At 62.3% G+C, this 14,959-nt stretch overlaps 1 protein-coding gene across 3 annotated transcripts; it reads left to right on the forward strand.

The window, feature by feature from the left end:
* Positions 1 to 2,129: 2,129 nt before the first annotated feature.
* Positions 2,130 to 14,258, forward strand: LOC137473242 (protein O-GlcNAcase-like). Of its 3 annotated transcripts, XM_068189084.1 has the most exons (17): positions 2,130 to 2,249; positions 4,039 to 4,090; positions 5,191 to 5,288; positions 6,347 to 6,477; positions 6,925 to 7,096; positions 7,351 to 7,449; positions 7,731 to 8,015; positions 8,123 to 8,245; positions 8,715 to 9,964; positions 10,051 to 10,225; positions 10,506 to 10,562; positions 11,169 to 11,254; positions 11,480 to 11,584; positions 12,764 to 12,855; positions 13,216 to 13,408; positions 13,527 to 13,698; positions 13,965 to 14,258. In XM_068189084.1, exons 1-17 carry the CDS (start codon positions 2,210 to 2,212, stop codon positions 14,099 to 14,101), a joined length of 3,267 nt encoding a protein of 1,088 aa, XP_068045185.1. In that variant the 5' UTR covers positions 2,130 to 2,209; the 3' UTR covers positions 14,102 to 14,258. The 3 variants fall into 3 exon arrangements, with proteins under 3 accessions (XP_068045185.1, XP_068045183.1, XP_068045184.1); XM_068189082.1 differs by lacking the exons at positions 2,130 to 2,249; positions 4,039 to 4,090 and having other exon boundaries at positions 5,177 to 5,284; XM_068189083.1 differs by lacking the exons at positions 2,130 to 2,249; positions 4,039 to 4,090 and having other exon boundaries at positions 5,177 to 5,284; positions 6,347 to 6,473; positions 7,024 to 7,096.
* Positions 14,259 to 14,959: the final 701 nt, after the last annotated feature.

Here is a 14,959-nt window from a genome sequence, read left to right on the forward strand (position 1 = left end):
TCTTTGTGGACGGGGTAATGCTATCCATATCTCCCTGCCTCCAACCATGCCGTGTCCCTGGGCACCACTCCAGGGGCACTGGGATGCTCCCAGCACTGTCCCTGTCATTGCTGGCCGCTCCAGTCTGCCCCAGAAGCCTCCTGCAGGGCCAGGCTTGAGTCCAGCGTTCCCAGCTGCAGGTGGGACAGGTGCTGGCTGCGAGGCAAAGAACAAGGACAAGCACGGCCTGTGCTCAGCACACCCCAAGCGTGGATGAACCAGCCTGGTGGCACTCTGATGGCACTGTGACCCTGCCAGGTCACTGCTGGTCAGACACTCTTGGGCTTCTTGCTGCTTTGATGGCCTAGGCATCATGACTCTGTTTCCTGACACAACACAACCAGCAAAGGGAAGAGGGAGAAGCCACAGATCCTGGTTTTCCAGGCTCCGATCCCCATTTCTCCACCTGTGGTTTTGATGAAACGGCTGCAGGTGGGGAGAGCTGCTGAGGGGAGCTTTGCAGTGCCTGGATGGATGCAGGGGTGACGCTCTGCACTGTCCTGGCTTCACCCCTCAGATTTGCACGGTAACAAAATCGTGCTGGTGTCCTGGTTTAGGAATGACATTCCCCAATTAAGTGCTCACATTGAAACATCCCAGACCAATGGCTCACAGCCCTACCCTCCCCCGAGGCAGGATGGAGAGGAGAATTGGAGGCACGGAAAGTAAAGATCACACAGGCTGAGATGAGAACAGCGTGCTAGAAACAGCAATGGGATGTAACCACAGCAATACCAATAACAAAGTGGTCAAGACAGACGAAAGATCAGAGCGCAAACCCTGGCAAAACAATGACATCAACAAACAGGCCCAGCGGTCTGAAAAAGAACAAGATTACTTGGTGGTGTCAAACAGCCCGGCCCGTGTGTGGGCAGGGCTCTGCGATGTGCAGCTGCAGGACAGGGACCTCATGACGTGGCAGCACATCTGCACCGCACAGCCTGTGGGACGGAGACAGCCACGAGCTAGACGAGCGTCAGCAGCTCAGAGCAGGGGGGCACAAGGCAAACAGCCCGACACAGGCAGGCCGGTGAGTCACCTGCAAGGCGCACGGGCCGGCCCGATGGCACGGACCTGGAGAGGCATCGCACCCTAGGCCTGGCATGAGGGTGTGGCCAGGGCAGGTGCCAGCTCGGTGCTGAACGCAAGAGATAATGACGCTCCACCCCTCGGGAACAGCTCTGGGGCTGTGGGCTCCCGGGAAGCCTCAAAGCCGGGAGAAGGAAGTGTTGCACCGGGAGGACCCCCGCAGCTGGGGACGTGGGGGACCGGGGCTGCCGCGGGCACCAGGCGGGGCCCCGGTGCCCGGGAGCGGCGGCGGCTGCAGCGCCGGGGGCTGCGGCCCGCGGGCTCCGAGACTGCGGCTCAAGCATCGCTTCCCAGGGGCTCGGCACGGATTTCGGGGGCCCCCCGCTCCGCCCCGCGCCCCGGCCCCACCCGCGGGGCCGCCCCCTGCGCTGCGGCGAGCGCGTCCCCGCCGGGGGGCGGGCGGTGGAGCCGCCCCTGCGCGAAGCCCTCCGCGCACCCTCCATCCCCCAGCAAACAGTCCATCCCTCCGCGCACCCTCCATCCCCCAGCAAACAGTCCATCCCTCCGCGCACCCTCCATCCCCCTGCAAACAGTCCATCCCTCCGCGCACCCTCCATCCCCCTGCAAACATTCCATCCCTCCGCGCACCCTCCGTCCCCCAGCAAACATTCCATCCCTCCGCGCACCCTCCGTCCCCCAGCAAACAGTCCATCCCTCCGCGCACCCTCCATCCCCCTGCAAACATTCCATCCCTCCGCGCACCCTCCATCCCCCAGCAAACATTCCATCCCTCCGCGCATCCTTCCATCCCCCTGCAAACATTCCATCCCTCCGCGCACCCTCCGTCCCCCAGCAAACAGTCCATCCCTCCGCGCATCCTTCCATCCCCCTGCGCACCTGCCATCCCCTCCCGCAAACACTTCATCCCTCCCCGCGCACCCTCCATCCCCCTGCGCACCTTCCATCGCTCCGCGCTCTCTCCAACCCCCGCTCCCCCTCCATCCCCCCGCGCACTCGTCCGTCCCCCCGCGTATCTCTCCGCGCATTCCTCCGCGCACTCCTCCATCCCTCCGCGCCTCACCCCGTTCCCCCGCGCCCCCTGCGCCTGCCCCCGCGCCGGCGGGGCCGCTCCTGCGCGGGGATGGCGGAGCGGCCGCGCTTCCTCTGCGGCGTGGTGGAAGGTAGGTCCCTCCGGGGCCGCGGCTGGGGACGGTGCCGACCCGCCCGGGTATTGCAGGGGCTCTTCCGATCCACCCGAAGTGAACCGGGGTCGGGGAGTATGGGAGATGTGGGAGTGGGGCCCTTGCACAGAACCCCATCTCTGCCAGGGGTCTGGACCAGCACCTCTGGGATGCTCCCAGCTCTCCCCAGAGAGCCCTGCAGCCACCCCAGCAGAACCGAAGCCCCTAGAGGGGCACAGGGACCCCCTGCTCGGCCTCCAGAGCTCTACACGGGGTTCTTGGCTGCCCTGGACTCAGGGGCAGCTTCCCGGTGTGTCCCCCCTTCCCACCCGGCCCGTGGGACAGCCGTGCAGGACCCGTGCCCAGAGCTGGCCAGGGAGAGCTCTGTGCTTCTCCCTCCCCACATCCCCGACTCGCTCTGGAGCTGAGCACCCACCAGGCAGAATCATCTGCCCTTCTGCTGGCAGCACAGTACCCCTGTGAGGGGCGCTGCCCTCTGCCTCACCTGAGAGGAAGCAGGAGCAACCATGCAAATAAATGTAAAATAAACAGGAAATGCAGGGGTGGAGAAGCTGACATGAGTCAGACGTGAATCATTGATATAGTAGAGCTGACCTGGGAAAGAGGGCAGGGATGATGCTGGCAAATCCATTCCAGGAGTACACTGCTGGCAGGGTGTGTGCAGGACTCAGTGGCCTCCTTGCCAGCCCACGTCAGCTCACAGCAACACGTGCTGTGAGAGTGACACTGGCAGGGGCCATACAGGGACTCTGGGATCCGACTCGCTGGGATCTCAAAATAGCAAATATTTACCACAGAAATAACTTTTTTTGGGTGAAATGTTTGCTGGGATTCTCGAGTGACCACAAATTTGGCCCCGTGCACAGTGGGATAGCGAGGTGACCATATATTATTTCAAATTATATGGAATACCCATGTAGGTGTTCAGGCAGGTAGAAAATCTGTCTGCAGAGAGAAGACAGATGGAGAGTGGGTGTTGCTGTGGTGCAAGCCCCCTCACCATTGCCCAGGACTGGTGCTGGGGGCTGCAGGGTGGGCTTCTGCCAAAGGGAGCCAAGGGAATGCGGGCAGATGAGCTCTGGGACACTCAGGTGCTTTGGGAAATGCAGGTGACTCTGGCTTCATGCCAGACACGGAGAGCTGGTCCTTTCTCCCAGCTTGATGGAGTCAGTGCAGCCTGCCCCTGTGCACCACCCAGCTTTGGGAGTGCTGTCATTTCCCAAGTGTCTGCTCCCCTTGGCTCTGACTGCTGGAAATTGCAGTGATTGACTCAAAAGTGGCCCATGATGCAGAGAGAAAGCAGGAAGATACCTTGATGGCCAATTGCCATCATTGCCCAAGACAAAATGGATTTTCTTTGAGCCTTCACATTGCATCTGCCAGATCTTGAAGAGAATTTAAGTGGCTGAAGGTTCTTCTCTTGCTAAATCTCAGGTCTGTGCTGGGACTCTGACAGGTTCCCTTTAACCTCCACTTTGAGGAGCTGTCCGATCTGCATCTCTCCAAACCCATTTATCAGCCTGTCCCAGGGGAAGGGGTTTGTGTTCTTCTTCTTGTGTTCTCCCTGGCTTTGCAGACAGCTCTGCACCTCCCAGACCTTCCTACAGGCAGAAATAGGAAGGGCCCTTCCCTGGAAGTGGTCCCAACAGCAGAATGGGTGCTGCATGTCTGGCAGTGCATCTCTGCATTCAGGGATAGCCCAGAGAGAGACCGTTCCAAGGCACTTTCCAACAACTGCATTTTGCCTTTTTCCCCCTCCCTTTTACAGGTTTCTATGGGAGACCATGGTCAATGGATCAGAGGAAACTTCTCTTTCAATGGCAAGTACCCTGAATTTTCCTCTCTGAAGGTGCGGGTGGCAGCCTCATGCTCCTGCAGTGTCCCCCTGTCCCAGCGCTCTCACGGCCCCCGGCGGGGATCCGCGCTTGGCCGGGCCGTGGGTGCTGCGGGACGGACGGACGGACGGACGGACGGACGGACGCGGGGCCGCCCCGTGCCGGCAGGTGGTGCTGGGGCTCCGCACATCCCGCTGCAGCCCCGTGTGGATGCGCTGGCCGCGTCCCCGCTGCCACCAGCAGCAAGCCAGGACACCGGGCGGGCAATCCCAGCCAGCCGGGGCTCGCTGGAGCCGGGCTGAACCCCGCGGCAACGGAGGGCACCGCTCCATCCTGAGCACAGGTGGCTGCCGTGTCCTGAGGCTGCCATCCCTGCCCGGTGTGGGTGGCCCTGCTGTGTCCCTGTGAGTCCCCATGCATGTCTGTGTGTCACCCTGTGTCCCCGTGACAAAAGGATGCGCTCAGGGTCTGCCACTGGGATGGGAGTTTTCTGTGCAGCTCCTCTCCAAGCGGCTGCACGGGCCATCAGTGGGATGAGCTGCGCTGACAGGACCTGCCACCAGTGACCTGGGGCTCTGCAGTGCAGTGGGGACAGTGTGGGCAGGGACAAGTGTAATTAAGGACCAGAGTGCAGGGACCGGAGATACAGGTACAGAAAATTGAAGGAAAACAAGCTGTGATGTTTTAAAGTACCTCAGGAATGAGAAGGTCTTGTCTGGTGCTGGACTGGGATGTGTTCACGTGGTGCCACATCAGGGTGACACGTCCATCAGTATTTTTCTTATCTGGAAAGAAAGAAAATAAGAGACTTTTATTATTATGAGATACATGAAGTGCTTTCTACTCTGTTCACCATGGGAAAATGCAAAACATTGTCTGCTGAGGAGGATAAATAAAACCAAATGAATATATCAGATGGCTTCCATACAGAAGTGCCAAAAGAGGGAGGTGCCTGCCCTCCCAGGGGGCACATCCTTCTGGTGTCTGACACAAACCTTGGAGCTCAGCACTGGGAGCACTGGCTGAGGTCTCTGTCTCCAAGAGCCCGTGTGGAGCCTGGCTGACTCCGTGCTCTCCCTGCACAGGCTGCAGCGCCGGGGGCTGAACTGCTACATGTACGCGCCCAAGGATGAGCTGAAGCACCGGCTGCTCTGGAGAGAGCCCTACACAGAGCATGAGGCAGGTAGCGGCTCTGCTGGGCCCCTCGGGGGGCTGCAGGCATCCCGGGTCCCTGAGGGCAAAGCATGGGCTATGTCCCAGCTGTTTCCATCCTGCCAGGACCTTGCCCATTGCAGGGAGGCCCCCAGACCTTGCCAAGGGCAAGAAGACTCCCAGACCGTGCCCATCATATGGAATTGCCTAAGGGACCACCTAGCCTCCCATGTGGGTCTCAGGCAATGTGCCTGAGTATACCCGGGCCCACAGACCCTTGTCAAAAGTCCTCTGTGTCTTAAGGGAGTGGAAATGGTTCTCCTGGAGCCTCTCCCCTCCCAATGACCTCAGCTCCTTCTTTTCACAATCCTGGGGTTCACTCTCCCTCCACCCCTTGTCCTGCTCCATCCCCTGTCCCCTGCATACCTTGTGCTGCTCCATCTTTGTTTCCTTCCATCCCTTGTCCCCTCCATCCCTTGTCCCCTCCATCCCTTGTCCCACTCCATCCCTTGTCCCCCTCCATCCCTTGTCCTCTCCATCCCTTGTCCTCTCCATCCCTTGTCCCCCTCCATCCCTTGTCCTCTCCATCCCTTGTCCCCTCCATCCCTTGTCCCCCTCCATCCCTTGTCCTCTCCATCCCTTGTCCCCTCCATCCCTTGTCCCCCTCCATCCCTTGTCCCCTCCATCCCTTGTACTCCTCCATCCCTTGTCCCCTCCATCCCTTGTCCCCCTCCATCCCTTATTCCCCTCCATCCTTGTCCCCTCCATCCCTTGTCCCCTCCATCCCTTGTCCCCCTCCATCCCTTGTCCCCTCCATCCCTTGTCCCCCTCCATCCCTTGTCCCCCTCCATCCCTTGTCCCCCTCCATCCCTTGTCCCCCTCCATCCCTTGTCCCCTCCATCCCTTATTCCCCTCCATCCTTGTCCCCTCCATCCCTTGTCCCCTCCATCCCTTGTCCCCTCCATCCCTTGTCCCCCTCCATCCCTTGTCCTCTCCATCCTTGTCCCCTCCATCCCTTGTCCCCCTCCATCCCTTGTCCCGCTCCACCGGTGCCTCCCAGCTCTCACCGGCCGTGTGCTCTGTCCCCAGCCCGCATGCGGTCTCTCATGGAAGCTGCCCAGGAGCAGGGGGTGGAGTTTATTTTCGCCATTTCTGCTGGCCAGGACATGGTGTTTTCCAGCGCCGGGGATCGGCTCCTGCTGCAGCAAAAACTCAGGCAGGTACCGTGGGCCGTTCCTTCATCCCACTGCTCCCAGGCAAGGGGCGCATGTGTTTATGTGTGGTCCCTGTGGCCACCCCGTGGGCTGGTGTGGGGCTGCACAGAGGGACCAGCTCTGGGCTGCCCAGTGGCCAATGTGCGGTCCCTGGCATGGTGACGGAGAGCTGAGGGCTCCATGGGTGCCTTACTGGGGCAGGAGAAGGACCAGCCAAGCCCCAGAATCTGCTGGGCAGCGCCAAGGGCTGGCACAGGCTGGAGCAGAGCCCCGGCTCCCCAGGGAGGGCAAAGAGCTGCTGGCACGGTGGGGTTGCTCCGCGGGCAGCTGCTACTCCCTTGGCACGGCCCAGGAGGAACTGCCCCATGCTGTGCCGTGCCCAGGTGCCCCTCTCCAGCCCCTTGGGGCTCTCTGCTGCCCGGGGATCCCAGCAGCCCCTGTCTGTGCCCGCAGGTGGCTGCCATGGGGTGCCGCTCCTTCGCGCTGCTCTTTGACGACATCGACCCCTGCATGTGCCAAGCTGACAGAGATGTCTTCCCCTCCCTGGCACAGGCTCAGGCCTCTGTGGCCAACGAGGTGTACCAGGAGCTGGGCCAACCCTCCATCTTCCTCTTCTGCCCTACAGGTACTGCCCACAGCCCTGCAGCCCCAGCTGCCCAAACCAGGGAGCCCTCTCAGACTGGGGTGCCCTTTGGCCGCACCCCTGTCCCTGCTGAGAGCTGAGTGCCCTGGCAGCCCCCACAGCTCTCCCTGGACTCCTCACCCTCCCAGGGGAGCTCTGGCCATCTCAGGACTAGACTAGGACTAGTCCATGATGCCAGCAGCCCTTCCTCTCCTGGTCCCCAGCTCTCAGGGGGATGCTCTGTGCTCTCTCCCCAGAATATTGCAGCTCGCTCTGCTCTCCCAGCCCCAGCCAGTCCTGCTACCTGCAGACCATCGGCCAGGAGCTGCTCCCAGGGATCGGCGTCATCTGGACAGGTGAGCACCAGGGCCAGCTCTGGGTGTGTGGCCACGTGCAGTGTCTGCAAACCCCGTGGCCACGGGCTGTCCTGGGAGAGCCACCAGCAAGTGACCCCGCTGTGGTGCCTCACACTGGGGTGTGCAGCCCCAGCCAGGCAGGGCTTTGAGCTGGGGCTCTGCTCCCCTGACTGGGGAGCGAGGGTGTGGTGACCACAACCTCATCTCCATGTCCGTGTGTCCCTGCTGTGTGTCTGTGATGGACCCTGTGGCCCACGTGTGTCCCTGCCCTGATGCCCCAGGCCCCAAGGTAGTGTCGCAGGAGCTCTCAGCAGAGCTGCTGGAGGAGGTGGAGGCTGTCCTGAGGCGCCGCCCCGTCATCTGGGACAACCTCTACGCCAACGACTACGACTGCAGACGGGTCTTCCTGGGCCCCTACATGGGCCGTGCTCCTGGCCTCATGTCCAGGCTCCACGGGCTGCTCCTCAACCCCAACTGTGAGCTCCAGGCCAACTTCATCCCCATACATACGCTGGGCACCTGGTTTCAGAGCGAGCTGGGGAGCTGTGCCCACCCTGACCATGAAGGTACCTGGCACCCGTGCCTAGGCAGCTCTGTGCCCATCCCTGCCCGGCCCTGCAGCTTTCCTGCACGGAACCAGGGCTGCCCAGGCTGATGAGCTGCAATTCCTCAGCAATGGAGGGAGCCCTGGGGGACAGCCAAGGCGCTCAGGATGGAAGCTACAGCCCCCAGGAAGCCTTGGAGCTGGCACTGCGTGAGTGGGTGGCTGAGATAAACCAGCAGGCCTTGGAGCCAGGTAGGCAATGGATTTGCACAAGCAGCAAATCATCCTCCCTCAATCCCGGGAGTGCTGGAGTGGGGGGTGAGGAAGCCCCACCCCGCCCACCTGGAGGGTCTCTGGGGCTGGTGTGGCAGCAAGGCCGTGCATGCCTTGCTGGGCAGGTGTGGGCATCCATCCTGCCGTGCTGCCCCGTGGGTGCTCCTGCCATGGCCGCAGCCTGGAGAGGGTTTCCTTGGCTGGCAGAACCAGAGCCTGGGCCAGCTCTGCAAGAAGAGGTCAGCCAGGGGTGAGCTGGGTGTTTTGCAATGTTTGCCTCTGCAAAGCCACAGCCTCACCAGCCCCAGGGGCCTGAACTTGAGCCCAGGGTCCTGGCAGCTCAGCCCCTGCCAGCTCAGGGATGGAGGTCCCTGGCACTGTCCTGCCCCATGGGCAGTAGTTTCCATGCAGGTGCCAAAGGAGCCTCCCTGTTGTTCCTTTCTGGCAGGAGGAAGGACCCCAGGACACCCCAGTGTGAGCCTCAAGGGAGGACCAAAGCTGCAGGCTGGCACGGCGGGAGGACAGGAGGTCACTCCTGACCCTCAGCCCCACAGCTCTGCTCCTGGGGCAGATCCTGAGCCCTGTGGAGTGGCACCAGAGGAGGGGTGCAGGGAGGTGACCTCAGAGCCTGAGAAGGACAGTGGGAACAGGACACCTGCTGGCCATCAGCAGAGCCCTACAAGGGCTGGGGACCAGCTCTCCGCAGGGAGCTGTGAGCCCTCCTCTGCTCTGCCCAGCATGGCTGGGAGGGCTGTAGGAATCCCAGTGGCCACCAAGACCCTCCCCAGCCCAAGCCCCACCACGAGCTCCAGCAATGGGGCCAACACCACTCAGAACATTTCCTTGCCCACCAGTGATGCCAGGACAGGGGATGGCAGCCCCGTCCAGTCTCCCAGCAGCACCCAGCCTGAGGCCATCAGGACTGATGTGCCCCAGACACCCCCAGGACCTGGGGCTGGTGCCAGCCCTGGTGCCCCAGCCCCACTGACTGATGAGGTTGGTGCTAGCCCTGGTCCCATGGCACCAGTGACCCCAGAGGAGGCTGGGCCTGGCCCCACGGCACCACTGCCCCCCAAGGAAGCCATAACCAGCTCCCCAGCACAGGTGACCCCAGAGGAGCCCAGGACCAGCCCCATGGCACCAGTGACCCCAGAGGAGGCTGGGCCTGGCCCCATGACCCCCAAAGATGCTAGGGCCAGCCCTACAGCAAAGATGACCCCAGAGGAGCCCAGGACCAGCCCCATGGCACCAGTGACCCCAGAGGAGGCTGGGTCTGACCCCATGACTCCCAAGGAGGCCAGGACCAGCCCCACATCACAGGTGACCCCAGAGGAGACTGAGTCTGGCCCCATGACCCCCAAGAAAGCCAGGACCAGCCCCACATCACAGGTTACCCCAGAAAAGGCCAGGACCAGCCTCACAGCACCGATGACCCCAGAAGAGGCTGAGTCTGGCCCTATGGCACTGATGACCCCAAAGGAGGCCAGATCCAACCCCACAGCACCACTGACCCCAGAGGAGGCCGTGTCCAGCCCTACAGCACCACTGACCCTGGAGGAGGTGCGGATGCTGGTGGAGCTCTTCTACCTGCCCTACCACCATGGGGCTCTGGCTCAGGAGCTCCTGGAGCACTTTCGGTGGCTGCGGGCAAACAGCCTCAGCGTGGGGGTCCCGGCCACGGCGCCTGATGCCTGCGGGGTAAGACTGGTCCTGGTGCCGCTGCAGGAAGGCGGCTGCCGTGGCTCGTGTGTGCCCCAGGGGGCTGACAGCCGGTGTGTCCCCAGGGCACGCGGTGGCGAGGCCGGGCTCAGTCCTTCCAGCTGCTCTGCGCACGGACGTGCCGCCTGCACAGCCGCTTCGTCAGCACCGCCAGCAGGGCGCTGCTCTACGACCTGCACCCCTACCTCTGGGACATCCGCAACATGCTGCTGGCCGCCAGTGCCTTCGTCCTCTGGCTGGGTACGTGGCTGATGCCAGCCCTGCCAGCCCCTGCCAGCCCCCACCACACCTATCCAAACCCAGCCGTGTCGGAGCGCCAGGACGCTGCAGCACTGGGGCACACCTGATGCTTGTTCTCTCCCCCAAGAAGGAGGTGAAGGTGTCTGGGACCCCCCCCCAGAGATGCGGGGTTCCGGTGTGCAGCGGGTAGTGCCAGGGTCCCTCCTGGAGCCCACCTCCCCCTGACCCTTTCTGTGCTGCTGACCCGTGTCCTGTGCTGACCACCTCGCCTCCTTTGCAGATGGTCACCTCCTCTGCGACCCTGACCCCAAGGGCACCTGGGGAAGCTGCTTTGGCTGTAAGTATGGGCACTGCCCTGGCTCGCTCACCTGGCCGGGGGGTCTGGCTGCTGCCCCCCATCACCTCCAGCCCCACAGCAGCAGCCAGCACTCGCCATCAGGCTGCCCTTCCTCACACTCTGCCTGCAGGAGTGGCCCTGGTAACGCTGCCAGGGAGGGAGCAGTCACTGGAGCAGATCTTCACCATATCTCACAGCCATTTCTAGGATGTGGTTCCTCAAAGACCCCTTAGCCTGTGTAGCAAAAGGGTTCTGGGAGCAGTAATGCCCTGGGTGAGACGTGGGGCTGTTTTTTGAATGCCTGTGCATCACTTTGCACAGTTTTCCTCTGGTTTAGGGCTCCCTGATTGCTCTGTGGGTCTTGTGACCTCTCACAAACCAAGAACTGTTACCAGGTGATGACCTGGGCAGGTCTCCAAGTTCAGCGTGAGAGGGAGCCGTGTGCCTTGAGCCTCTTCCTTAGGGAAGCAGCATGCAGGGCACATTCTCACCATCCTGGGCTGCACAGCTGGGGAACAGCTCCTTGGAGCTGTGCCAGAGGCTGATCTCCCCCTGCCCAGCAGCTTTTTGTTCACCTCACGTGTGTCTGTGTCCTGCTGCTTCCAGGGTGCCAGAGTATCACTGCCCCGATGCTGCTGGGGAGGGATGCCGAGCCCTGGGCGCGCCGTGGGGGCCTCTTTGGAGAGCTGCAGGTGAGAGGGTGTCCCTCCCTCGCTGTGGGGGCTGAAGGAGCCACTGGGAAGCCAGCATCCCAACCCTGCTGCTGAGCTGCTGCAAGTGTGGGAAGGCAGAGCTGCCCCGGGCCTCTGCGCCTCAGCTGTGGCTCCTGGGGTTTCAGGAGTCTCAGAGCCATTTTCCTGCTGCCTCCAGGACAAGGTTTGCAGCCAGGATGAACTGATGGACTGTATCTCTTGCAGGCATTGCTGCCCGTGGGGAACAGCTGTGACCTCTTCTACCATCCACCCCCACTCTTCCCGTCCAGCCAGCTGTACCTGCTGCGCCCGCTGCTGCCCCTGGACAAGGTGGGAGCTGTGGCATGGAGGAAGGTCCTGCCAGAGCCTTTGCATGGCTTGTGCTGCCTGTAAAATGATGAGTTACAGGTTCATCTGCTGCTGGCCCCGGGCTGAGCTCCCAGTGTGGGGTGACACAGGTGGGGAGGGTCCCTGTGTCCAGCTCTGCTCGGAGCCAGCTGGTCCGGGACAGCTCTTGGGAGTGTGGTCAGCAGCCTGGAGAATGTGCTGTGGCCTCAGCAAACCCACCTTGCTGTGACAGGGGCCTGGGCAGAGCAGGAGAGGGAACCCCCTAAGCCATGGATAAACCAGCACCAGGGCAGGGTTGCCAGCTTGTGGATGATCTCCAGAGCAGCCCCAGTACTGATCTCCAGCACTGGCTGTGAGCAGATGTCTGTAAAAACCCAGAACAGGATGGCAACTTCCTGCAGCCTTCACCAGTCTGCAGCTCTGGCACTGCCAGAGCCTGTGTGCATCCATCTCCAAATCCCTTCTTCAAACACTCATCCAGTTTATGGGGTGATTCCCTGCTGCACAGCAGCAGTTTCTGTCAGCTGTGACCTGCTTGGTGCCAGCCCCCTGCTCTGACATCCCAGCAGCTTGATGGGATGGGGAGAGAAAGGGAGAATCTGGATATGGAGGGACAAAATGTTAAAGGTTTCCCATGTACCTGCAGCGAGCACCCCTGCCCCTCACCCTGCGCCTCTCCAGCTCAAGGAAAGGCTAACACCACAAATCCAGCCACCACAAACACGAGTGCAGCTCGTCTGCTCAGGCTGAACCTTGACAACAACAGCACAGAGAGGAAGAGCCAACTGAGCCCGCTGGCCCGTTGCAGGAACAGGCACAGCAGGGCATGGTCCTGCCCCTGGTTTTGGGTGATCAGAGCAGCCTCCCCTTTCAGGAGCAAGGCTTTTATCAGAATGTTTGCAGCAGCAAACTCAACTGTGACCAAGACAGGACATTTGGGGATGTCCTGCTGTGCTCAGGCTCTCTGGAGACCTGAGTTTCAGGGTTGTTTTTGGTGCCGTTCTGGCTGCTCTGAGTGTGCTCCAGCAGCTGCTCTCGGGATGCCTGACCGGAATGGCAATTTCTGTGCTGTGGCGATGAGCCCGAGGCCAGCAGAAGGTGGTGGCTGGCATGGTGGCACGGCAGGTACAGCCAGGGCTGACGTGGATCCGGGTCTTCCAGGGAGAGCTTTACCGCATGTGCCGGGAGAGTTTGGACTGTGATCCCAAAGTGGCAGAGATCCTCGTGGCCCACCCGGATCTCCTCGGTGACAGGTGAGATGTGGCCCCTCTGAGGCTCCCTCCTGGACACGGTGCAGGGCTGGGGAGTGAGGAGATGACCTCTCTTGGCATCCCTGTGGGGACCAACGCTGCCCCATGGCTGGCAGTGGCCTCACTGGGAGGGACAGGGAGGGACATCCCCATGCTGATGTCCAGCAGGGACATGGCAGCCACCGTTGTGGATGTCCAGCCTGGATGCTGGAGGCTGCAATGGCTCCCCTCGGCTGAGGGGTCTCAAAGGGGTGGTCAGTGGGTGCTGGGTGCTGTCCAGGTGGGGCACGAAGGAGGAGGCTGCTCTGAGGTTTCCCAGGAGCTCCAGGCTCAGCTCAGCCGTGCTCCCGCTTTGCCTGGCAGGCTCCTGGGCAGCTTCCTCAGCCTGAGCCCCGAGTACACCTTTGTGCTGGAGGACGAGGGTGGCCCGTGTGGCTACGCAGCCGGAGCGCTCCACGCCGAAGGCTTCCTGCAGCAGCGAGACAGCAGCTGGCTGCCAGCCATACGGCACAAGTACCCCCCAGACCTGGGCACAGGGGGCCCAGCTCTGGGACAGGTGAGGGGACGCCGGGAGCAGAGGGGAGCGGGGACTGTAGCGGTGTGTGGCTTGGGAAGGCTCCACAGGGGACAGGAGAGGTAGAGGGGGTTCCCTCACTTGTGCTTGTCTCCCGCAGGATGCCCTGGAGGAAGCAGTGCTCTTCTTCCACGCAGAGCCACTGGCAGTGCCCCAGCCTGTGCTGAGGCGCTTCCCCTCCCTGGTACAGCTGGGCACGGCCCCCCGTGTGCTGGACGTGGGGGCCAGTCGCAGCCTGGCCCTCTGCCTGCTGAGTGCGCTCAGGGCCAACGGTGAGCGTGACCTCCGAGCGCTGCCCTTCATCCAAGTGCTCCCTCACCCACCAGAGCCGGGAGCTGTCCCCTGCCAGCGCTCCCAGGCACTGTCCCGTCCCCTTGCACTGGGGGACATGCGGGCCTGTGTCTCAGGGCGTCAAAGGGACACTCTGTGACAAAGGGGCAGCGGAGAGACCGATCCCCTTGTGGAGAGGGTCCCTGTCACTGTGCCCCCAGTCCCAGCACTGGGGTCCCAGTGCCCTGAGCTCTCGCCTCCCTTCCAGGGTCACGGGGAGTCTTCTGCCAGGTCAGTGACGCCGACCGGCAGCAGCTGAGCTTCTACAGCAAGCTGGGCTTTGTCGCCCTGCCGGTGGCCTGGGGCAGCTCTCCCGGCGCTCAGCTCCTGGGACGACTCCTCTGACGGGGCACAGGGCGGCAGTGCCCCAGGCCAGGCTGGTTCCCCAGGCCAGGCTGAACCCCCCATCCCACACAGCGCCGGCCTGAGCAAGCGGGAGCAGAGGGGCACCTCGAGCAGGCCAGGTACACATGAGAGGGGACGTGGGGGCGAGCAGGATGTCACTGGGTAGCAGAGAGTTATTTCTGCTACTCACGGGATTTGGCCACCTCTGTGCCACCCCAACTGTTGCTGTTTGCTGGGTACCCTCCACCCTTGCTGGGGAGCCAGGCTGTCTGCAGACCCTGCAGGAGCTCGTGAGCAGTGTTTGGGTTTGTGGTCCTGGGGCACAGCACGGTGCCTTAGTGCTACGGGAGTGTCCCTATCACGCAGGCTGGGCTGCCCAGCTCTCTCCATCCCCCGTGTGGCCTGAGACTGGGCAGCCGGTGCCGGGGCTGGCTCTCGGCACTGAGGACCTGCTTGTGTGTATGGATTGATCTGGTGTGGGATGCGGTGAGGCAGCCTCTATTTTTGTGCCTGGGGTCTGAGGGAAGCGCTGTCCTTGGCAATAAAGCGTTTGCTGGGCTCTCACCATGGCTCCTTTCCTGGGGGAAAGTGTTGGGGTGCCAGCACATCCCGCTCACACCCTCACACGCTCTCACGCATCTCACGCTGGCTGTTGCTACAGTCGGTCCTGTGTCCTCTCAAACAAAGCAGCTCCCCACACATCCCAGCTGCTCCCCAGCTTCACCCTGCTCTGCACGCCGGGAAGGTGCTCCAGCCGCTGGCACTGTGAGCTCACGGTCCGAGCCCTGCAGGGCTTTCCTGAAGGATGAGACCCTCGGGCTCGGGGGGGTCCCATCCTGCCCAGGACAGGCAGGATGA

The sequence above is a fragment of the Anomalospiza imberbis genome, chromosome 4, assembly GCF_031753505.1.
Source record: "Anomalospiza imberbis isolate Cuckoo-Finch-1a 21T00152 chromosome 4, ASM3175350v1, whole genome shotgun sequence".
NCBI lineage: Eukaryota > Metazoa > Chordata > Aves > Passeriformes > Viduidae > Anomalospiza > Anomalospiza imberbis.